General features: G+C 37.8%; 1 protein-coding gene across 2 annotated transcripts in view; it reads left to right on the top strand.

Annotated features, from left to right (window-relative positions):
* The first annotated feature begins 410 nt into the window (after positions 1–410).
* Positions 411–24,936, top strand: part of LOC109275038 (general transcription factor IIH subunit 2) — a 35,903-nt gene continuing 11,377 nt past the window's right edge. Inside the window, exons 1-11 of one of the 2 annotated variants that reach the window (XM_019463079.2) lie at positions 411–499; positions 11,019–11,103; positions 11,893–11,970; positions 12,295–12,331; positions 12,984–13,070; positions 15,265–15,315; positions 15,640–15,694; positions 19,566–19,671; positions 21,102–21,192; positions 21,347–21,434; positions 22,669–22,776. In XM_019463079.2, the coding sequence (XP_019318624.1) occupies positions 11,048–11,103; positions 11,893–11,970; positions 12,295–12,331; positions 12,984–13,070; positions 15,265–15,315; positions 15,640–15,694; positions 19,566–19,671; positions 21,102–21,192; positions 21,347–21,434; positions 22,669–22,776 (757 nt within the window). In that variant the 5' untranslated portion in view covers positions 411–499; positions 11,019–11,047. Of the gene's footprint in view, positions 535–11,018; positions 11,104–11,892; positions 11,971–12,294; positions 12,332–12,983; positions 13,071–15,264; positions 15,316–15,639; positions 15,695–19,565; positions 19,672–21,101; positions 21,193–21,346; positions 21,435–22,668; positions 22,777–24,936 lie in introns of both variants that reach the window. The other variant, XM_019463078.2, reaches the window with a different exon arrangement.

Here is a 24,936-nt window from a genome sequence, read left to right as displayed (position 1 = left end):
AGCAAAATTCCAGGAGGGCAAGGATTTGTTAGTTTTTCACTGCTATTTACTCAGTGCCTAGAACTGTCGCAGGCCCACAGCAGGTGCTCAATAATACTTGTTCCATGAACAGCAGGAGCAGCGGGGTCTTCCCAGAAAACCGTTGTCCATCAAGGTTCTGGCCCAGCTGCTGCTGCTGCTGCTGCTGCTGCTATTAGAGTCATTCACGCCAACCTTTTAGAAATAATATAACAAAAATCAAGCTCGTCAGATCCTGGTAGACGGCGATCACTCTTCCCACCTCTTTGTGAATAACCGCTGGAAATGGGGTAAGAGGACCTTCCTCGCACCCTAAGTCAGCTCCAGCTACGTGTCCGCCCACGAGGGTCCAGCACCAGCACCGGCTCGAAGCAACCGGAACGTTTCGTCCGTCGCCGCCGCGCACAGGGGAAGGATTTCCGCATCGTCCTTGGAGCGGACTGGGCGGGGCTTCCGGGTAGAGCGGCCTTCTACGAGACCGGTGAGTCCGCGGCTAGAGCTCCTAGAGGAGCCAAGGTGGGCACCGGCTGTTTGGGGAGCGCGGCAGCTTGGAAGGCTTTCGCGTGCGGGCGCGGAGGCTGAATGGTTCCGAGCAGCCTCGTAGGGATTCGTGAGTGGGAGGGAGCGTATGGAGGGGGAGGAGGGCAACTTCCGTGTGGGAGCTGCAAAGAAGCGTGTGGGTCTGTAGTCCAGGGAATGGCTTTCCTTCCTTAAGGCAGAACGCGAGTTTTGGGAATTGTGGTCCTGGGTCCGAGTTTGACCTACCTCCAGCTATGTGACCTCGACAGAGTTTACCAGCCTTTTGACTCTTCGAGTTCCGAGTCTGAACACAGGGCAGTGATCACCCGTGCCTGGCTCGAAGCGCTTGGCAGAGTTAGGTGTGAGTAAAAGCTTCATAAATTGGGACGTTTGGTTCAGATCTCATTTGTTTTTGGAAGCATTCTGAGCTCATGTGCCTGGAATCACACCAACAGGCTTACCCTAGGAGAAATAGCTCTTCTGGGTTTGGATTCCCATGAAACGAATCAACTTTTGGAGATGCTGACCGAAGAGGTCACTAAGTACATCTTTTGCCAGGATGCATAACTTCTTTCTTTACGAATAACATGCATTATAAACATCCAGCTTCCCTTGGAATATCAGCAAATATCAGGGAGCTTAATACCTCTGTAATTTCCCATTGCACACAACTCTAAGTCCTTGTATCCAATGAGCCAGAAGTGTTCCTGTTTGCAGTCTTCTGCTTGTCAGTTCTGTTTCTCAGCTTTCAGAGAATTAAAAGTAGAAACTAAGAATAAGATAACAGTTTAAATATTGATAGGACGGTTGGCAATAGTGACATTTCTAAGAATTTGAGTTTGAAAACATCAAGAACACTATGTAAACTTCGATTTTTGTAATTCACAGTAATTCAGAAACTTTGATGGAGGATCAAAATGTTCAGTTTAGTCGCCATATGCTGTTTCTACATGGACCATTAAGTTTACAAGCACCAGCATAGTGTGTTAGAATAACACAAATGTTAGAATTAAGTCACTTGTCATTTCATGCAGTCTACCTAAGTTCATACTATAGTAGATCACCAGACTCCATGAAACAAGTAGATCTCTTCCAATGCCAGGGAGTGGTTTGTGACTTAAATGAGAGACATACAGAATTTTAGCAAATAATACCTGATAATAGCAGATGCCTCAGAAAGCACTGATGCCACAAAAGCAGTTTGCAACTTGTCAATAGATTTTAATTCCAGAAACCCATTTATAGATCAGTTCTTTAGATCTTAAAATGTATTTTTCTATAGTGTAAGTGGAGGGGCGCCTGGGTGACTTAGTGGATTAAGTGTCCAAATTCCACTCAGGTCATGATCTGTCAGTTCATGAGTTCCATTCCCACCTGGGGCTCTGTGCTGACAGCTCAGAACCAGAAGCTTGCTTGGGGTTCTGTGTCTCCCTCTCTCTCTGCCCCTCTCCCGCTCACACTCTTTCTCTCTCAAAAATAAATAAACATTAAAAATTTTAAATATATATTATATATATATAATATATATAGTGTGAGTGGGGTGTAAGGTCTTGCATATGATCCTTATTACAGAAATTAATTTTTCCTCTGCCAGTGGTGGGATTTGTTTTGTCCTTAATGTCTTCTTGGCCCTTAGGATTCCTTTGATCTTTCATTTATGAAAGAAGGAAGCTGATAGTGAAAGTGTAGGGTAGGCATGGAGATTCCACTGGGGAAGAAGGGAGTGTAGAAGTGACTAGGATGTTTTATTACTTGGTTATGGTTAATAGATTACCCCCCTATTACCTGTTTTATCCCTGATTATTAAAGAAATACATGCTTATATGAAAAATACAAAAATATGGGGATGCCTGGGTGGCTCAGTCCATTAAGCATCCAACTCTTGACTTCGGCTGAGGTCATGAGCTCAGTTTGTAAGATTGAGTCCCGTGTCGGGCTCTGTGCTTTTAGCCCCCTCCATGCCCCTGCCCCCACTCGCGTGCATGTGCGCTCACTCTTTATTTTTTTCAATAGTTGAGATAATAATATAGTTTTAATATTGTGTCCTTTTTTGAATTTTGAGCCATAAGCCTTTACCATTTATAAATAATAAATTTCAGGAGTGCCTGGGTGGCTCAACTGGTTAAGCACCGACTTTGGCTCAGGCCATGATCTCATGGTTTGTGGGTTCAAGCCCACCATCGGGTTCTGTGCTGACGGCTTAGAGCCTGGAGCCTGCTTTGGATCCTGTGTTTCTGTCTCTCTCTGCCTCTCCCCTGCTCGTGCTCTGTCTCTCAAAAATAAAATGAACATTAAAAAAATTATAAATAACAAATTTCATTTTATTTTTTATTTATTTTTATTTTTTTAATTTTATTTTTTATTTTTTAAAATTTACACCCAAATTAGCATATAGTGCAACAGTGATTTCAGGAGTAGATTCCTTAGTGCCCCTTACCCATTTAGCCCATCCCCCCTCCCACAACCTCGCCAGTAACCCTCAGTTTGTTCTCTATATTTATGAGTCTCTTCTGTTTTGTCCCCCTCCCTGTTTTTATATTATTTTTGTTTCCCTTCCCTTATGTTCATCTGTTTTGTCTCTTAAAGTCCTCATATGAGTGAAGTCATATGATATTTGTCTTTCTCTGACTAATTTCGCTTAGCATAATACCCTCCAGTTCCATCCACGTAGTTGCAAATGGCAAGATTTCATTCTTTCTGACTGCCAAGTAATACTCCATTGTGTATATATACCACATTTTCTTTATCCATTCATCCATCGATGGACACTTGGGCTCTTTCCACACTTTGGCTATTGTGGGTAGTGCTGCTATAAACATGGGGATGCATGTGTCCCTTCAAAACAGCACACCTGTATCCCTTGGATAAATGCCTAGTAGTGCAATTGCTGGGTCGTAGGGTAATTCTATTTTTAGTTTTTTGAGGAACCTCCATACTGTTTTCCAGAGTGGCTGCACCAGCTTGCATTCCCATATTTATTTATTTTTAATATGATTTATTGTCAAATTGGCTAACATACAATGTGTAAAGTGTGCTCTTGGTTTTTGGGGTAAATTCCCATGGTTCATCGCTTACATACAACACCCAGTGCTCATCTCAGCAAGTGCCCTCCTCAGTGCCCATCACCCATTTTTCCCTCTCCCTTACCCCACCCCCCCGCATCAACCCTCAGTTTGTCCTCTGTATTTAAGAGTCTCTTATGGTTTCCCTTGGTTCCCCTCTGTTTGTGACTATTTTTTCCCCCTTCCCTTCCCTTCCCCCATGGCCTTCTGTTAAGTTTCTCAAGTTCCACATATGAGTGAAAACATATGATATCTGTCTTTCTCTGACTGACTTATTTCACTTCGCATAATACCCTCCCATTTCCATCCACATTGCTGCAAATGGCAGGATTTCATTCTTTCTCATTGCCAAGTAGTATTCCATTGTATATATAAACCACATCTTCTTTAGCCATTCATCAATGGATGGACATTTATGCTCTTTCCGTAATTTGGCTATTGTTGAAAGCGCTGCTATAAAAATGGTGGTACATGTGCCCCTATGAATCAGCACTCCTTTATCCTTTGGATAAATTCCTAGTAGTGCTATTGCTGGGTCATAGGGTAGTTTTATTTTTCATTTTTTGAGGAACCTTCACACTGTTTTCCAGAGCGGCTACACCAAGTTACATTCCCAGCAACAGTGCAAGAGGTTTCCCGTTTCTTCACATCCTCACCAGCATCTGTCGTTTCTTGAGTTGTTCATTTTAGCCACTCTGACCGGTGTGAGGTGGTATCTCATTGTGGTTTTGATTTGTATGTCCTTGATAGTGATGTTGAGGATCTTTTCATCTGTCCGTTGGCCATCTGGATATCTTCTTTGGAAAAGTGTCTATTCGTGTCTTCTGCCTGTTTCTTCACTGGATTATTTGTTTTTTGCATGTTGAGTTTGGTAAGTTCTTTATAGATTTTGGATACTTACCCTTTATCTGGTATGTCATTTGCAAATATCTTTTCCTATTCCATAGGTTGCCTTTTAGTTTTGTTGATTGTTTCCTTTGCAGTGCAGAAGCTTTTTATCTTGATGAGGTCCCTATAGTTCATTTTTGCTTTTAATTCCCTTGCCTTTGGAGACGTGTTGAGCAAGAAATTGCTGTAGCTGAGGTCAAAGAGGTTGTTGCCTGTTTTCTCCTGTAGGGTTTTGATGGTTTCCTGTCTTGCATTTAGGTCGTTCATCCATTTTGAGTTTATTTTTGTGCATGGTGTAAGAAAGGGATCTTGTTTCATTCTTCTGCATGTTGCTGTCCATTCCTCCCAGCACCATTTCCTTAAGAGACCATCTTTTTTCCATTGGATACTGTTTTCCTGCTTTGTCCAAGATTAGTTGGTCATACATTTGCGGGTCCTATTCTGGGTTCTCTATTCTCTTCCATTGGCCTATGTGTCTGTTATTGTGCCAATACCATACTGTCTTGATAATTACAGCTTTGTAGTAGAGATTAAAGTCTGGGATTGTGATGCCTCTGCTTTGGTTTTCTTTTTCAACATTGCTTTGGCTATTCGGGGTCTTTTTTGGTTCCATACAAATTTTAGGATTGTTTGTTTTAGCTTTGATAAGAATGCCGGTGCAATTTTGATTGGGATTGCATTGAATGTGTAGACTGCTTTGGGTAATATTGACGTTAAATAATATGTATTCTTCCATGAGCATGGAATGTTTTTCCATTTCTTTGTGTCTTCTTCAATTTCCTTCATAAGTTTTCTATAGTTTTCAGCATACAGACCTTTTCATCTTTGGTTAGGTTTATTCCTAGGTATTTTACGGTTTTTGGTGTGATTGTAAATGGGATCGATTTCTTGATTTCTCTTTCTGTTGTTTGCTTATTGGTGTATAGAAATGCAACTGATTTCTCTACATTGATTTTGTATCCTGTGACTTTGCCAAATTCGTGTATCAGTTCTAGCAGCTTTTTGGTGGAGTCTTTTGGGTTTTCCATGTAGAGTATCATGTTGTCTGCAAAAAAGTGAAAGTTTGACTTCTTTGCCAGTTTGGTTGTCTTTGGGTTAGGACTTCCGACGCTATGTTAAACAACAGTGATGAGAATGGACATCCCTGTCGTGTTCCTGATCTCAGGGGGAAAGCTTTCAGTTTTTCCCCATTGAGGATGATGTTAGCTGTGGGCTTTTCATATATAGCTTTTATAATATATAAGGTAATATAAGCATATATTAGGTATGTTCCTTCTATCCTTTCTTGAGGGTTTTTATTAAGAAAGGATGCTGTAATTTTGTCAAATTCTTTTTCCACATCTATTGACAGGATCATATGGTTCTTATCCTTTCTTTTTAATGTGATGTATCACATTGATTGATTTGCATATATTGAACCAGCCTTGCAGCCCAGGAATGAATCCCACTTGATCATGGTGAATAGTTCTTTTGTATGCTGTTGAATTCGATTTGCTAGTATCTTGTTTAGAATTTTTGCATCCATGTTCATCAGGGATATTGGTCTGTAATTCTTTTTGTGGGAGTCTCTGTCTGGTTTGGGAATCAGGTAACACTGGCTTCATAGAATGAGTACGGAAGCTTTCCTTCTGTTTCTATTTTTTGGAACAGCTTGAGAAGGATAGGTATTAACTCTGCTTTAAATGTTTGGTAGAATTCCCCTGGGAAGCCGTCTGGCCCAGGACTCTTATTTGTTGGGAGATATTTGATAACTGTTTCAATTTCTTCGCTAGTTATGGGTCTGTTCAAATGTTCTGTTTCTTCCCGTTTGAGTTTTGGTACTGTGTGGATATCTAGGAATTTGTCCACTTCTTGCAAGTTGTCCAGTTTATTGGCATATAATTTTTCATAGTATTCTCTGATAATTGCTTGTATTTCTGAGGGGTTGGTTGTGATAAGTCCAGTTTCATTCATGATTTTATCTATTTGGGTCCTCTCTCTTTTCTTTTCTTTCCTTTTCTTTTTGAAGTTTCTTTTTTTTTTTTTTTTTTTAATTTTTTTTTCAACGTTTTTAATTTATTTTTGGGACAGAGAAAGACAGAGCATGAACGGGGGAGGGGCAGAGAGAGAGGGAGACACAGAATCGGAAACAGGCTCCAGGCTCCGAGCCATCAGCCCAGAGCCTGACGCGGGGCTCGAACTCACGGACCGCGAGATCGTGACCTGGCTGAAGTCGGACGCTTAACCGACTGCGCCACCCAGGCGCCCCTGAAGTTTCTTTTTTTTTAATTTTTGGGTTTTTTTAATGTTTATTTATTGTTGAGGGAGAGAGAGACAGAGCATGAGCAGGGGAGGGGCAGAATTCAAAGCAGGCTCCAGGCTCTGAGCTGTCATCACAGAGCCCGATGTGGGGCTTGAACTCATGAACCGTGAGATCATGATCTGAGCCAAAGTTGGACGCCCAACCAACTGAGCCACCCAGGCGCCTCTCTCTTTTCTTTTTGTGAAGTCTGGTTAGGGGTTTATCAGTTTTATTTTTTCATAAAACCATCTCTTAGTTTCATTGATTTGTTCTACTTTTTTTTTTTTTTTTGGATTCTATATTGTTTATTTCTGCTCTGCTCTTTATTATGTCTTTTCTTCTGCTGGGCTTGGGTTTCTTTGCTGTTCTGCTTCTAGTTCCTTTAGGTGTGCTGTTAGATTTTGTATTTGGGATTTTTCTTGTTTGTTGAGATAGACCTGGATTGCAATGTATTTTCCTCTTAGGACTGCCTTTGCTGCATCCCAAAGAATTTGGACTGTCGTGTTTTCATTTTCATTTGTTTCCATATATTTTTTAATTTTTTCTTTAATTGCCTGGTTGACCCATTCATTCTTTAGTAGAATATTCTTTAACCTCCATGCATTTGGAGGTTTTCCAAACTTTTTTCCTGTGGTTGATGTCAAGTTTCATAGCATTGTGATTTGAAAGTGTGCATGGTATGATCTCAATTCTTTTATATTTATTGAGGGCTGTTTTGTGACCCAGTATGTGATCTATCTTGGAGAATGTTCCATGTGCACTCAAGAACAATGTGTATTCTGCTGCTTTTGGATGAAAAGTTTTGAATATATCTGTTAAGTCCATCTGGTCCAGTGTATCATTCAGGGCCATTGTTTCTTTACTGATTTTCTGTTTAGATGATTTGTCCATTGTTGTTAAGTGGAGTATTAAAGTCCCTGCAATTATCACATTCTTATCAATAGGATTGCTTATGTTTGTGATTAATTGTTTTATATATTTGGGTGCTTTCATATTGGGTGCATAAACATCTATCATTGTTAGCTCTTGTTGATGGATAGACCCTGTAATAGTGATATAATGCCCTTCTTCATCTCTTGTTACAACCTTTAGTTTAAAATCTAGTTTGTCTGATATAAGTATGGCTGCTCCAGCTTTCTTTTGACTTCGAGTAACATGGTAGATTGTTCTCCATACCCTCACTTTCAATCTGAAGGTGTCCTCAGGTCTACAATAGGTCTCTTGTAGACAGCAAATAGATGAGTCTTATTTTTTTATCCATTCTGATACCCTAGGTCTTTTGATTGGAGCATTTAGTCCATTTACATTCAGCATTATTATTGAAAGATAGGGATTTAGGGTCATTGTGTTATCTGTAGGTTTCATGCTTGTGGTGATGTCTCTCGTCCTTTGTAGTCTTTGCAACATTCCACTTACAGAGTTCCCCTTAGGATGTCTTGTAGGGCTGTTTTAGTGATGATGAACTCCTTCAGTTTTTGTCTGGAGGAACCTTTATCTCTCCTTCTATTCTGAATGACAGCCTTGCTGGATAAAGGATTCTTGGCTGCATATTTTTCCTATTCAGGACATTGAATATTTCCTGTCACTCCCTTCTGGCCTACCAAGTTTCAGTAGATAAGTCTGCTACTTCCCTTATGTGCTTACCCTTGTAGGTTAAGGCCCGTTTGTCCCTAGCTGCTTTCAGAATTCTCTCTTTATCTTTATACTTTGCCTGTTTCACTATGATATGTTGTGTAGAAGATCGATTCCTGTTATGTCTGAAGGGAGTTCTCTGTGCCTCCGGGATCTCAATGTCTGTTTCCTTCCCCAGATTGGGGAAGTTCTCAGCTATGATTTGTTGAAGTACACCTTCTGCCCCTTTTTCTCTCCCTTCTTCTTCTGGAACTCCTATGATATGGATATTATTACATTTACATTTTCATTGAATCACTTAGTTCTTTAATTCTCCCCTCGTGGTCTAGAGTTTTTTATCTCTCTTTTTCTCAGCTTCAACTTTTTCCATAATTTTATCTTCTATTTCACTTACTCTCCTCTCTGCATCTTCAGTCCTTGCTGTCACCACATCTAGTTTATTTTGCACCTCATTTACAGCATTTCTTAATTCATCTAAGAAATAGTTCCTTGATCTTTACAGCAATAGATTCTCTGCTGTCTTCTATGGTTTTTTCCAAGCCCAGTGATTAATCTTATGACTATTATTTTAAATTCTTGGTCAGATATATTGTTTATATCTGTTTTGGTCAGTTCTTTACCTGTCATTTTTTCCTGGAATTTCTTTTGAGCATAAGTCTTCCATTTTGTCATTAAGGCTAGTTTTTTGTCTCTTATGTGTTTTAAAAGCTTGTTATGTGTCCTGCACCTGTGAGCACTACTGTATTAAAGAGTGGTGCTGCACTGTCCAGGGCCTGGCCGTTCAGGAGGTGTTTTTTGGAGTGTGTTACTTACTCTCTGTTGTTGTGACTGTGGTTTTTTTATGTTCCTACTCATAGTGATGTTTTGGGCCCTCCACCAGGTGTGCTTTGATTTGTTCGTTGAAGTATCCCTGGAGAAAAAACAAAACAAAACAAAAACAAAAAAACCACAAAACAACAACAACAACAAATATCAAAGGGGGGGGGTGGTGTTGGTGGAAGAGGCCTTATCCCATACAAAGAGAGAAACAACAGGGGCGGAGAAAAAGAAGAGAAAATAAAATTGACCAGTCAGAGAAACTATATGGGTTAATCCAGAGAGAGAGGGAGGAAAACAAAAAAGGAGATATAGAACAAGTATAAAGAGAATAGATCAAATATGTCTGCTTAATCAAAAAGAATGAAATCCTGCCATTTGCAACTGCATGGATGGAACTGGAGGGTATTATGCTAAGTGAAATTAGAGAAAGACAAATATCATATGACTTCACTCATATGAGGACTTTAAGACACAAAATAGATGAACATAAGGGAAGGGAAACAAAAATAATATAAAAACAGGGAGGGAGACAAAACAGAAGAGACTCTTAAATATAGAGAACAAACAGAGGGTTACTTGAAGGGTTGTGGGAGGGGGGATGGGCTAAATAGGTAAGGGGCATTAAGGAATCTACTCCTGAAATCATTGTTTCACTATATGCTTACTAATTTGGATGTAAATTTTAAAAAATAAAAAATAAAACTTTAAAAGTAAGAAGGTAAAAAAAAAAAAAAAAAATGCTTAAACAAAACAACAACCAGAATAACCAGACTAGAGGAGTGAAGAAATAAGAAGGAGAAAAGGAAGAAAAAATATATATATATAATAAGAATTGTCCAAGAATTAAATCAGAAAATGCAAAAACACTGAGTGCCTTGGAATCTTGGTGGCAGCACTGGTCTGGAAGAGGGGCTGTCTGGTTCATCAGCACATCAGTTCTGCTCCAGTAGATAAGCAATTACCAGGCATGGAGGAGCGGGGTTTGGTGTAGGTGGGACCTGCCTCCACCATGGGCCTGCTGTTGGTTCCCTGAGGCCCCACCTGTGGCCCTCCAGGTTGTCCCCGTGGGCCCCTGGAGATGGCTCTGTCACTCTGCAGCCGGGACTCTTGGAATTCAAAGTCCTTTGGTCTAAACACTGCTGTGTTTGACGGACAAGGGATCTTCGGGTCCCCCTCCTTCTCTGCCATGTTGGATCTGTCAATAAATTTCATTTTAAAACTTCTGATTATGATGGGCTGCCTGCCTGGCTCAGTCAATAGAGTATGTAACTCTTGATCTTGAGGTTGTGAGTTCCAGCCCCACACTGGGTGCAGAGCTTACTTAAAATAAATTTTTGATAATGAGAAAGTTCACACACACAAAAGTGGACAGGTAATACAGTGAATCACCATGAATCCGTCACTCAGCTATAATAACGATCATTTGCAGCTAATCTTGTTTCATCTACTCCTTCACTCACTTCCCCTAATTCTGTGGCCTTATCCTATGACACATCTATAATGCATTTTTGTTTTTAAAAATTGTAAAAAGATGCTTATCTCCATTGGTGCCAGATTTGTGCATAAATGTTTGTATTTTTTCCTAAGAATGGGAAAAGGTTTCATGAGAATTTTGTGAAGTATTTTCAACAACAATTAGTGAATAAATTGCTAAGAATTCAATGATCTTGCATTCTCCGTTTTTATTTATTTATTTTTTACTTTATATGTTTGCTTCCCTCTCTTTACTTTTCAAATTGAAATGTATGAATTTGGTGGCAAATATTTTTAGAAAATTCACGATCTAGTGATTTTTACAGGATATTGAATAATACATTTAAGAGAAGAAATGGATGACGAACCTGAAAGAACTAAGCGATGGGAAGGAGGCTATGAAAGGACATGGTGAGTAGGGCGTTCTTGTTCTCTTTCTCTTTTAAACATTGTTTCTCAGTGTTGTTTTACGGCTTTATCTCTCTTCCAGTGACTGTTTTTTTTTTAATATTTATTTATTTTAAGTTAATTTATTTTGAGAGAGGGAGAGCTCAAGCATGAGTAAGGGAGGGGCAGAGAGAGAGGGAGACATAGAATCCCGGGCAGGCTGTCAGTGCAGAGCCCAACGCAGGACTTGAACTTACTAACCTGTGAGATTATGACCTGAGCCGAAATCAAGAGTCAGACACTTAACCAACTGAGCCAGGCACTCCTTGGTGATTGGTTTTTCTAACACATTTATTAAAATATATTTAACACATGTTTTCACCACCCCAGTAAGATCCTTCATGCCCATTTGTGATTAATTCCATTCGTACCTCTAGCCCTAGGCAACTACTAATCTACTTTCTGTCTCTATGGATTCGCCATTTTAGATATTTCATATAAGTGTAATCATATAATATGTAGTCATTTATGTCTGGCTTCTTTCGTATAACAATATTTTCAAGGTTCATCCATGTTGTAGCAGTAGTAATAATTCTTTCCTTTTTATTGCTGAATAGCATTATATTGTATACCATGTTTTTATTCCTCTATTCACCAGTTGATGGACATTTAGATTGATTACAACATTTGGTTTTACGAATAATGCCACTGTGAATGTTCATGTGCAAATATCTGTGCAGATACACATTTTCATTTCTTTTGGATTAATAAATTTTTAGCTTTTCTTTTCAAATGAGTCATTATTCCTTATAGGGAGATTCTTAAAGAAGATGAATCAGGATCACTTAAAGCTACAATAGAAGATATTCTCTTCAAAGCAAAGAGAAAAAGGTATGTAAACTGTTTGTAAGTGTGTTATAAAAGGTAAAACTGACTCCTTTAAGTCTTTCTCTCCACCTATACCCACTCTTTAGTATTTCATTACAGCTGTGTTCCAGGGAAACTGACCTTTAAACTCTTGAATAGGGGGAAGGAACCAGCAACCTAGCATCTCAGCAGGGAATTGGGTCTTCAGGGACTATCCAAATGCCTGTAATTATGTGGATCCCATAAGTTAATAATTTATTTCACTAAAATTCTGGTTACTTGAAAAGTTATATTGATTTTCAGGGTAATAAAGGACATTCTATTAAAATGTTTGCATAATTTTAACAGAGTGTTTGAGCACCATGGACAGGTTCGACTTGGAATGGTATGTTAATTTTTTTATGTAATTTGTTTTATTATTTATTCATTTTAGAGAGAGAGCGAGTGGAGCAGGGGCAGAGAGAGAGGGAGACAGAGTATCTGAAGCGGGTTCTTCACTGACACAGAGAGCCCGTTATAGGGCTCGAACTCATGAACCGTGAGATCATGACCTGAGCCAAAGTCAGATGCTCAACCAACTGAGCCACCCAGGTGCCCCTATTTTTTTTTTCTTTACCAGGACAGAACTAGCTGGGTTACAGAAACATTTTGTCTTGACAGAATAAACAATACTAAGTCAACAGACCTTTTAAAAGGATATATTAAAAATATAAGTTAAGAGGGCTCCCTGGGTGCCTCAATTGGTTGAGTGTCTGACTCTTGATTTCAGCTCAAGTCATAATCTCATGGGTTTGTGAGTTTGAGCCCCTCCTTGGGCGCCACCTTGGGCATGGAGCTTGCTTAACATTCTCCCTCTCCCTTTGCCCCTCTCCCCCGCTCGCCCGCACATACCCCCACTCTTAAAAAAAATAAAGTGTGTGTGTGTATGTGTGTGTGTGTGTATAATATGTAAATAGTAAATGACATTTTTATTTCTTGGTCAAAAATGTTTTTGAAAATTGTCTTCATTTTTGAATTGTCTACCTTTTTTTTGGTAGATGCGTCATCTTTATGTGGTAGTAGATGGATCAAGAACAATGGAAGACCAAGATTTAAAGCCAAATAGATTGACTTGTACTTTAAAGGTATAGTAAAATCATTCTTATTTATACTAAATGTGGGAAAGGACACTGAATTCTAAAATAAATTTTTTTTTTACTATAATAGCTTTATTAAGATGGAATTCACATACCATAAAATTAACTTATTTCAAGTATACTGTTAAAGTTTTTTGTAAATTTACAGTTATTCAACATTATTACCACAGTCAATTTTAGAGCATTTTTATTATTACTAAGAAAAAAAAACCTGTACCATTTAACAGTCACCCCCTGTTTTCCCCCAATCCATCTCAGGCCGAGGCAACCACTAATGTGCTTTCTGTCTCTATAGATTTTCTTATTTGGAACATTTCATATAAATGGAAACATACAACATGTCATCTTTTGTGACTGACTTCTTTCACTTAGTATAATGTTTTCAAGATTCATCTGTGTTGTAGCATTTCAAGTACTTCATGTCTTTATTTTTGCAAACAATATTCCATTATATACAACACTGGGTTATTTCCACTTTTGGGGGGCTTTATGAATAATACTGCTGTGAACCTTCATGAACAGATTTTTATGTGGATCATCTTTTCTTTTCTAATGCTTAATTTTAGCCTGGGTGTTTTGTATTTCATGCACTTTTCCGTGACCTAAGAGAATAGCAACTGGGATGGAGTGTGTGCATGCAAGGAGGGAGCTCAGCTTGGGTGGCGTGCAGGCTGTGTTGGGTTTCTGGGGATCCGTTTTTCTCTTTTGAGATTATGTTGTCCTGTTTCTTGTTTACTCTTAACTAATGGGCAAGGGAGGGAGGGTGTAATGCATTTCCATGAGGAGATATACTTTGAACTCTTCCCCCCAATTAAGCGTGAAGTTTGAATTGTTATCTTCTGACAAGGAAAGTCTGTTTTTGATTTCTTTCCCTATGCATTCATAATTTCTGGCAGAAGAGGGAAAAAATAAAAATACTTCTTCTCTTTAGTTTTTCCCAAAAGCAAGTGTATTGGTGAAATTTTGTGGGACTTGTATGAGTCATGAATGGGGCTTCAGAGGAGTAGGGTGAGGGAGAAGCCATTCTTCTTCAGAATCCTCTGCTCCATTTTTTGTACACAAGTTCTTAAAATTTACTAGATTCGATTTGTCCTTTACCTTCTCTTTTAGTGAATTTGTGTGCGCTTATTCCAATATTAGTCAGCTCTCTACAGTTTAATATCCACAGCATTCTCTCTTTAACATACTCCAATTGGAATGTTGTCTTCACGACTACATTTTAAAGGTCCACCATAACCTCCAGGATGTGAAATTCAGTGCCTTTTTATCTTTATCAGAAACTGAAACAGTTGACCACTTCTCCCAGAAAGGTGTCCCTCTTTTGTTTTTTGGTTAGTGTGTGTGTGTGTGTGTGTGTGTGTGTGTGTGTGTGTGTGTGTGTGTTTGTGTGTGCACGCGCGTGCTGTAAGTAAACTCTACCCCTGATTTGGGGCTCGAAGTCTTGACCCCGAGATCAAGAGTTGCACTCTCTAAGGACTGAGCTAGCTAGGCGCCCCACCCATTCTTCTTTTGACTTTGGTTATAGATAGTCTCTTGATTTGCTTCTCAGGCTCCTCTCCAATTTTCAAATGCTGGAGTGCCCTGGAACTTGGTCACTCTTTTTCTTTCTATCCTCTTCCCCTGAGTAAATATCGTACATTCCCATGAAGAAATTTTTTTAAAGAATGTAATTTTTTTTGAGTTATAAACTATAAGTAGAAGTGCTACCACATCATTTTGAAAAATGATACGCCAAAATGGCTAATTATTTATGCTCTTAATTTCTATCCTCCTACTCCAGTCAGCATCTTGCTTTGTCAGTCAGTTATCCCTTTTCCTTACCGAATTTTCACTGTCTCTGGACTTAATTCAAATCAGTCCCCTTAGCTTATAAACATATTCATATTATTCCTAATTTGTCAAAACCCATCCCCACTTCTGCTCATTCTCCTGTGTTTGGCTTCATTGGATCTTTCCATGTTTAGATTAGATGGTTTCTGTCTCACCATCTACCATTTTAAATTCAGGCTTATTTAGTGTTGTGATTTTTATTTTTAATATTTTTAAACTTATTCTCATTTAATGTTTTTACTAAGCATTTTTTAAAAATCATAAAGTGATGCTTGATAAATAGGTTTCACCAAACATGTTCTGTATGGTTATTATTTTGCCCTTAACTAGTGTTTTTGTTTTCTTTAAACAGTTGTTGGAATACTTCGTAGAAGAGTATTTTGATCAAAATCCCATTAGTCAGGTATGTAGATAAGTGATAGAATTCACAATTAGATTCCTGATATTACTGCCAATTATAATTTATTTTTAGAACATTGGGCATACATTCTGTGGATTATTAAGTGATCCAGATTGTGTACCAGTTTCTGGTACATTTGTCAATGAAAAGTAAGGTAACTCTAGAAATTAAATAATGTGCAGTGAAATCATAGCTAAATTTATGTCAAAAGCATCATGAGAAAAAATTTCTCTTATTTCTTTTGTAATTACTAATTTAGGTTATGTACATTCTTTTCAAGAAAAAATAAATTGTTAAATTAATGATCATTTTTGTTTTTATTTTGAGATTGGAATAATTGTAACAAAGAGTAAAAGAGCTGAAAAACTGACCGAACTCTCAGGTATGCATAAAATTACCTTCATAGGATTCAAGGACTTGGCTCTATTTACTCAACCTTGTTTGTAACCCTGTTTATAAGGTTGCCTAATAAGTAAAATGAAGACTTCTTTTATACTCTCATTGTGAAACACTTAATAAACCCTCCATTAAATCCTCCATTAAACTCTTGGTATTTAAGATGAACTGTTTTAAATTGAGTTCTGTACAGTAATGAATACTACTGCAGTGAATGTAAATGTTTAAGATTCATACAGTCTTATCTCGAAAGAATTAAGATAAAATTATTGTAACCATTCTAAAAATCCACTTAGTCTTAAAATTAATTTTTTAAAAGTTAAACCTCTAGGGGCGCCTAGGTGGCTCTGTCGGTTGGGCGACCTACTTCAACTCAGGTCATGATCTCACAGTTCGTGGGTTTGAGCCCCGTGTCGGGCTCTGTGCTGACAGCCCAGAGTCTGGAGTCTGCTTCAAATTCTGTGTCTCCCTCTCTCTCTCTGTCCCTCCCCTGCTCTCACTCTGTCTCTCTGTCTCTCAAAAATAAATAAACATTAAAAAATTTTTTTTTTAATTTAAACCTCTAAAGAACAAAGAGTTTAAAAATTGAATTGTAGATATTGTTAATAACTCAGTTTTTCTGCTTATATGGCATGCCTAACTGAATTTTATCATCTTAAAAGTTCAGGAGGGGAGCCTAGGTGGCTCTGTCGGTTGGGCGTCCGACTTCGGCTCAGGTCATGATCTCACAGTTTGTGGGTTTGAGCCCCGAGTCGGACTCTGTGCTGACAGCTGACAGCTGACAGCCTGGAGCCTGCTTCGGATTCTGTGTCTCCCTCTCTCTCTGCCCCTCCCCCGCTCACACTCTGTCTCTCTCTCTCTCTAAAAAATGAATAAACGTTAAAAATTTTTTTTAATTAAAAAAATCCTCTCGATATTCTGATAGGCCTCTTGAGGGCACCCTTTGTCTCTCTGATTAGAATCACTGTTATAAACCACACTGACAGTAATGTAGTAGGCTTTTTTCCTGTACTCACAATATAGTAGGAGATGAACAAAATATTTTTGTATGGTATGGTAGAATGAGAAGTGGATGGAGAGCCAGGAAATGTAGGTTTAAGTTCTGGTCATGCCACTGGGTAGGTGTTTGTCTTGTGGCCAATTATTTAACTTGTTAGGTTTGTTTCTCACTTAAGAAAGGAGGAATTTGGACCTAGTGAGTTACATTGCATTTCTTTCTTTCTTTCTTTCTTTCTTTCTTTCTTTCTTTCTTTCTTTCTTTCTTTCTTTCTTTCTTTTAATGTCTATTTATTTTGAGAGGGGGAGAGAGAGTGCTAATCAGGGAGAGGGGTAGAGAGAGAGGGAGAGAGAATCCCAAGCAGGCTCCATGTTCAGCAAGGAGCCCAACACGGGGCCCAATCCCTTGACCTTGAGATCATGACCTGAACAGAAATCAAGAGTTGGACGCTTAACTGACTGAGCCACTCAGGTACCACTATTTCTTTTTTTTTTTTAATCTTTATTATTTATTTTTGAGAGAGAGAGAGTGTGTGTGTGTATGTGTGCAGGCAGGGGAGGGGCAGAGATAAAGGGAGACAGAGAATCCCAAGCAGGTTCTGTGCTGACAGTACAAAGCCTGCCTCAGGGCTTGAACTCAGGAACTCAGGAACCGAGAGATCATGACCTGAGCCAAAATCAAGACTCGGGTGCTTAACTGACTAAGTCATCCCAATGCCCTGGTAATTTTCATTTTTTAAATTTTATGATTACAAGAATAAATACTTGAAAAATATATTAAATAATGGCAAATGCTTAGTATTTTAAAATCTGTTTAGATAAATAAGAACACCAAGAAGCTCCAAGGAGATGAATGGACAAAGAAGACAGATAATTCATACCAGAATAAAAAGAAAAACTAAATAGCTCTGTCATCATCTCACGGTTTATAAGATTGAGCGCCATGTCAGGCTGTGCACTGGCAGCATGGAGCCTGCTTGGGATTGTTGGGATTGACTCCTTTTCTCTCTTTGCCTCCTGCCCCCACATGCACTCTGTCTCTCTCTCTCAAAAGAAATAAACTTTTTAAAAAAATTTTTAGACAAACAAATGATCAAAAAACAAAGCAAAACCACTCAACAACATTTAGTTGTTTTATGTATTTTCAATGAGGAGAATGAAGTTTGAGAAGCAGTATACTGCTTGTTGAACCACGGAGAAACTGGTACTTATAGTGCTTATGGGCTGATTAATTTTTTAACATTTTTGGGAAAAGACATAAAAATGGTTGTTCCTTGTAATTTATACTTAGGAAACATTATGAAAGAAGAAAAAGCCTCATTTTACAAATATACTAGTGACAAATTGGGAAGAATTGTTCAACAGTATGGAGGTAGTTGGATGAAGTATATGGTAAAATCAATTTAATAATGTTTTGATTTTCATTAAAGTGAAGACCGTGTTGAAATAGAAAATGTCTAACTATATTTCATTGAATCTCAGATTACATCATTTGTAAGATGCCTTTATTTTATGAGCCATCAAGAAGGAAACACTCTAGCAGTTAAACTTTGACATAGTATCCGATGATGATGTAAATTGTTCATACCAAAAAAAGAAAAAAATTATATTTTACACTAGCTCCTTGATAATTTGACATGTCTGATACCTATTCTCAAGAACTTGGCAATGTCTCCTCACTTTATATGTACTGCTTGGTATGAAATAGACCATCTTTTCAGATGTTGCTTCAGTAACAGGAGATAACACAGCTATGTTTATTTGTGGAAATCTTCCTTTCTTAGGTCATATAAAATTCCTTTTTTATCCCCTGAATAAAAATAGGAAATTACAGTCATTCTTCTTTCAATGCATTTTTGCTTCACTAATAATAAATTTATACTTCACTGCTCTGTTCTTTGCCTTTCTACATAAAAATATCACCTTTTGCATTATAACCTTTTTTAGAAACACTTTATGTTATGTTACATTACATTATGTTAGAGAGAGAGCACACAGGCAGGGGAGAGGGGCAGAGGGAGAGAGAGAAAGAATCTTAAGAGGCTCCCTGCTCCACGCGGAACCTGATGTGGGGGTCAGTTCCACGACCCTGGGATCATGACCTGAGCCAAAATCAAGAGTCGGATGCTCAACAGACTGAGCCTCCCAGGGCCCTAGAAACACTTTAAATGGCAGTTAAACTGAACATGAATAGGACAGTGTATGTAATGCAGTTGGTACAACATACCAGTAGCCATTCATAGGTTCACATGTAACCGGGCAGTGATGCTGCCTGGCTGCCACTGGTTGTAAGACACAGTGTGATTTCGGAGATGTTAAAATGTTAAAATGTATGAGTTTCTAAAATGATGAAATAGGGAAAAAAGTAAAAAGTTGTGCACTTTAATAACATTTAAAGTATGTGCTAATAGGGCGCCAAGCTGGCTCAGTTGGTAAAGCATGCGATTCTTGGTCTCAGGGTCATGAGTTCTAGCCCCATGTTAAAAAGAAATGTGTGTTGGGGCACCTGGGTGGCTCAGTTGGTTAAGCATCTGACTCTTGATCTCAGCTGAGGTTTTGATCTCAGTTTTGTGAGTTCAGGCTGGTCATGGGCTCCTTGTTGGATTTGGAGCCTACTTAAATTATAAGAAAAAAAAATGTGTGCTAATAGATAGAAGCAGGTTATTTTTATTCTGTTTTTCAATATGAAGTAAAAGTTTATATAACAAACATTCCTCATAAAAGAGTAACTTGCTATAAAAATGTAAATTGAGGAGATTCTGTTCTTTAACAACATGGATAAGTAAATTTAGGGAAAACACAAATTTCTATAATGTATAATAAAATTTTATTATAAGTAGATTATTACATTTCTATTTTAGGAAACCCAAGGAAACACATTACATCTTTGAAGAAAGCTGTAGATATGACCTGCCATGGAGAACCATCTCTCTATAACTCATTAAGCATGGCTATGCAAACTCTAAAGTTGGTATTTTACATTTTTTAATTTATAATTCATTTCAAGCTTTTTGAGTGAATTGAGATGATAATGTTTTGATATGTGTGTCCATAAACTGAGCTGTAACGAAACTCTTATTAAGAGAAATATGTAATGTCATTGATGATGTTTAGTGTGGTATTGATTTGTAATTTTTATTTTACATTTTAGCTGGTAAGATAGATTCTTAAAGATTTTAGAAAAATATAACTAAAACTGTAGCAGTATTAGTACAAAGAAAATGTTGATGGGAAATGTTTTTTTGAAAATTGATTATATATGGAATTTAATGTGAAATTAATTGTGAGCTTGTTGTACATTTATTGACGTTTCTTGTTTTGTAGTATATCTGCAAATCAATAGCACACTTTTCAGCAAGTTCAAGTATGTGGAATGTAGCTAAGACCCTAATAGAAATATTCAGTTAGTATTAGCTCATATATTTTATTCCTGGATTGTCCGTCCTGGTTTTTGTACTTTTATATAATAGGTATTTTTCTAGTTTTGAAGTAGGTGAGGAGGTAACACCCATATTAAAGGTAGGCACAATAGCAACATCCACAAATGAAATCAGCCCAACAATAAAGATAAAAGCAAGAAAGCTAGAAATAACTGACAAAATTGCCCCCCAAAAGCATAAAAATCTGTTTAATAGAGTGGAAAACAGCTCATCACATCTTAAAGTCCCATGAATTATTGTGTAATTGATACACAAAAACTACTGTTGGTGAGTACTGTGAGTCTGAATCAAATATGAGGTTAAATTATAGCCTTAAAAAAGAAGTATGTTGGGGTGCCTTGGTGGCTCAGTTGGTTAAGCATCTGACTCTTGATTTTGGCTCAGATTTAAGATCAAGCCCCATGCTGGGTTCTGCGCTGGGTTCTGTGCTGGGTGTGGAGCCTGCTTAAGAGTCTTTGTCCCTCTCTCTCATGCTCTGTCTCCCTCAGCTCCTCTGCTTGCTCTGCACTCTCTCAATAAATAAATAGATAGATAAATTGATCAATATGTCAATCAATAAGTGTAAAAAAGAAGTATGTTACTCTTGTCAAGATACACCTTAAAGTCGATCTATATGGTATTTTCATACTTTCCAATGTACACTTTAGACTTTGTATGAAATGAATCTACTAGTTTGTAAGCTTCATGATGTCAGGAATGTTGTTCAGTCTTGCTTATTACTCTATCCCCAGAACCTAAAAACAGTATTCAGTCAGTATTTATGGAATGAATGAATGAATCAATTTTTTGTGCAGCTAATTTTAGAAAAATTTACATTGACGTATTTAGAGTATACTCGCAATTCATTCCTTTGCGGTGTTAAAACAGTAGTCTAAATAAATAAACCACCTATACTGTTTTTTCTAGGTAAATTAATTAATTAATCTCCTAATTGGAATATGTTTTATCTTTCTGTAGACACATGCCTGGACATACAAGTAGAGAAGTGCTAATCATCTTTAGCAGCCTCACAACTTGTGATCCATCTAATATCTATGATCTAATCAAGGTAGAATCAGTACATTTCTTTATAATAAAAGCCAGAGGAGAATTCTGTAGTGAATTTATTACTAGTTTTCAGAAACTTGTTTTTCAAGCACATTAATTCTTGCATGTTTTTTTTCTTCCCCCCCAAATGCTCCATTTACGTGGATTTTATGAAGACCCTAAAGGCAACTAAAATTAGAGTGTCTGTTATCGGATTGTCTGCAGAGGTTCGGGTTTGCACTGTACTTGCTCGTGAAACTGGTGGTATATATCTAGAATCTTCAGTATTTATTCATAATTACTATGTAAGAAATAACAATTGATTAATTAAATTAGGATGTTTTCGGGGCGCCTGGGTGGCTCAGTCAGTTGGATGTCCAATTCTTGATCTCAGCTCAGATCATGATCTCACAGTTCTTGAGGTAGAGCCCTGCGTGGGGCTCTGCACTGGTAGCGTGGAGATTGCTTGGGATTCTCTCTCTCTCTCTCTCTCTCTCTCTCTGTCTCTCTCTGTCTCTCTCTGTGTCTCTCTCTCTCTGGCCTTCCCCTGCTCTTTCTCTGACTCTCTCTCGAATTAAATAAATAAACATGGGAAAAAATTATAAATTAGGATATTTTCAAGCTACTAAATTTGAATCACTTCATGTCCTGAAGTCTGTAATATGTATAGTCATCTTTTTTTTTTTTAATTAAAAAAAAAATTTTTTTTTTAATGTTTTTATTTATTTTTGAGACAGAGCATGAACGGGGGAGGGGCAGAGAGAGAGGGAGACACAGAATCGGAAGCAGGCTCCAGGCTCTGAGCCATCAGCCCAGAGCCTGACGCGGGGCTCGAACTCACGGACTGCGAGATCGTGACCTGAGCCGAAGTTGGACGCCCAACCGACTGAGCCACCCAGGCGCCCCGATAGTCATCTTAAATGTATTATTGATTCTGTAAGATATCATCTCAAAATGCAAGAACTTTTTAGTAGTTATGGCAGTATTTAGAGGAAGTGTTATGACTCTTGAAATGCTAGAAATTTCACTAACGTGTAATACTTTGTAAGGATCTTAGGGGCGCCTGGGTGGCTTAGTTGGTTAAGTGTCCGACTCTTGATCTTGGCTCAGGTCATGGTCTCACTGTTTGTGGGATCGAGCCCTGCATCAGGCTTTGCCTGCTTGGGATTCTTTCTCCCTTCTTTTCTCTCTGCCCCTTCCTTGCTCAACCTCTCTCTCTCTCTCTCTCTCAAAATAAATAAATAAAACATTTAAAAAAATAATAATAAAGATCTTATAACTTGGCTCTAATTAAATTGTAGTTATAGTTATTCCTAGAGAAGTCAATTTAGAGATGTCAGTTAAACGAGGTTTTTGAAAAATGATGATTTAACTTAAATACTTAATTTTGAAAATGTACATTTTCAGATGGTATAACTTACATAATTATGTAGAAATTACAATTGATACTCATATCTGGAAAGCTGATTTTTTTTTCTTTTACTTTTCGTCTTCCTAGGCACATACCATGTTATCTTAGATGAAAGCCATTACAAAGAATTGCTGACACATCATGTCAGTCCTCCACCTGCTAGCTCAGGTTCTGAATGCTCACTTATTCGTATGGGTAAGTGTTTATTTTATGTTGTTGTAAAATGGATTTTTAAAAATGACTGGGGTCAAATTAGACTTGCTGTTTTCATTTGTACAAATTTATTTTAATGCTTAAGAATTTATTTCTTTTAACTTAAATATTTTATAATTAGAGAAAATTATCCTGTTGAAGCAATCTTGGAAAGTACAAAGAAGTTAAAAGAAAACTAAAACCGGGGTGCCTGGGTGGCTCAGTCGGTTAAGTGTCCAACTTCGGGTCAGGTCATGATCTCACAGTTCATGGGTTTGGGCCCTGTGTGGGGCTCTGTGCTGACAGCTCAGAGCCTGGAGCCTGCTTCGGATTCTGTGTCTCCCTCTCTCTCTCCCTCTCCCCCACTCACTCTCTGTCTTTCTCTTTCTCTCTCTGTACCTCAAAAATAAATAATAAAACATTAAAAAAAATAATAAAACCATTTGTTGTCCTGTCACAACAGCCATTACTGATTTTGTTTTATTTTTAAAGCTAGAAAGGTACAAAGACACTGCATTTATAGAAAAACTCTTATTGTGTTAAGAAATTTAAAAGATAAGCTACAAAATTCTTTGTACTGTTTGATCAAAGCTATGTAATACAAACTGCAAACACAGAAGGTTGCAGGGAGGTACATCACATTGTTTAAAAGGGATTTTGGGGGGTTGCAGCTGGCTGCCTTAGTTGGTAGAACCTGTGAGTCTTGATCTCAGGGTTATAAGTTTGAGCCCCACTGTACGTGTAGAGATTACTTAAAATCTTTTAAAATAAATAAAGTAAAATATTTTTTTTAAAAGGGATTTTTTTTCAAGAAAAGAAGAATGATGGGTTTTGCATCGTCTGAAACAATTTTTCGTTTTCTTCTATTTTCCAAAACTTTTATAATGAACACTTATCATGTTTACAATGGAAAAAGGCATAAACTTTTTAAGTATGAGAAAGAATTTCTTTATACATTTTTTTAAAGTTTATTTATTTATTTTGAGAGAGAGAACGAGATGGGGAGGAGCAGAAGAGAGAGGGAGAGACAGAATCCCAAACAGACTCTGCACTATCAGCATGGAGCCCGACGTGGGGCTTGAACTCATGAACTGGTGAGATCATGACCTGAGCTGAAATAAAGAATTGGATGCCTGACTGAGCCACCCATTCTCTGTCTCCCTGCCCCTCCCACGCATATGTGCTCGCTCTCTCTCTCTCTCTCTCAAACATTAAAAAATAAGTTAAAAATAAAAATGTTTATTATTTATTTTGAAAGAGAGAGCATAAGCAAGCGCTTGCAAATGCCGCTGGGGAAGGGTCAGAGAGAGAGAAACACAAGCAGGCTCAGTGTTGTAGCGCAGAGCCCATGGGGCTCAATCCCAGGAACCATGAGATCATGAACTGAGAAATCAAGAGTCAGAGGCTTAAGTGACTGAGTCACCTAGGTGCCCTTTGATTTATTTTGTTGTGTTTAAAAAAAAATTTTTTTTTAATGTTTATTTATTCTTGAGAAAGACAGCGTGAGTGGGGGAGGAGCAGAGAGAGAGACACACACACAGAATCCAAAGCAGGCTCCAGGCTCTGAGCGCTCAGTGCAGAGCCTGATGCAGGGCTCAAACTCACTGACTGTGAGATCATGACCTAAGCTGAAATCAGCTGCTCAACTGACTGAAGCACCCAAGCACCTCTTGTTTTCTTTGCTAATACACATTTGTTAACTGTTAGTGAGATGGAATGCTTTTCTGTCTTTTTTTAGTCCATTTCTAGTACTGGTCAACCTCTCCTGTTTCCTTATCTGTAAAATGATGTGTCTATCTCGTGTGTTGCAACAATTAACGTAATACGCTTAAAGCATACAGAATAATACTTGCCATAAACAGTTAATATATTTTAAATGTTATGGTTGGCTAATTTTTTTTAATTTACTGATAACATTTCTTTAGCCCATTTTAAAGTTATTTAAACTTATAGTAATGTATTCTTCAAATTGATTTGTTAGAGCCATTTAGGAATATCAACCCATTTTTGTCACCTGCCGCAAATATTTTTTCATTTGGCCATTTACCTTTACCTTTACTTGTTTTGATCTGTAGATAGACTTAAATTTTTTATGTAATGAAATTTTTTTTATGGTTTCTGCTTCTCTTGGACTTGTTTTCAGAATTTAAAAATATGTATGGA

Source organism: Panthera pardus, unplaced genomic scaffold (assembly GCF_024362965.1).
Source record: "Panthera pardus isolate Hobbes unplaced genomic scaffold, ASM2436296v1 HiC_scaffold_2, whole genome shotgun sequence".
NCBI classification, from domain to species: domain Eukaryota; kingdom Metazoa; phylum Chordata; class Mammalia; order Carnivora; family Felidae; genus Panthera; species Panthera pardus.
The sequence above is the reverse complement of the archived record's forward strand: the minus strand, read 5'-3'. Positions and strand labels throughout refer to the sequence as shown.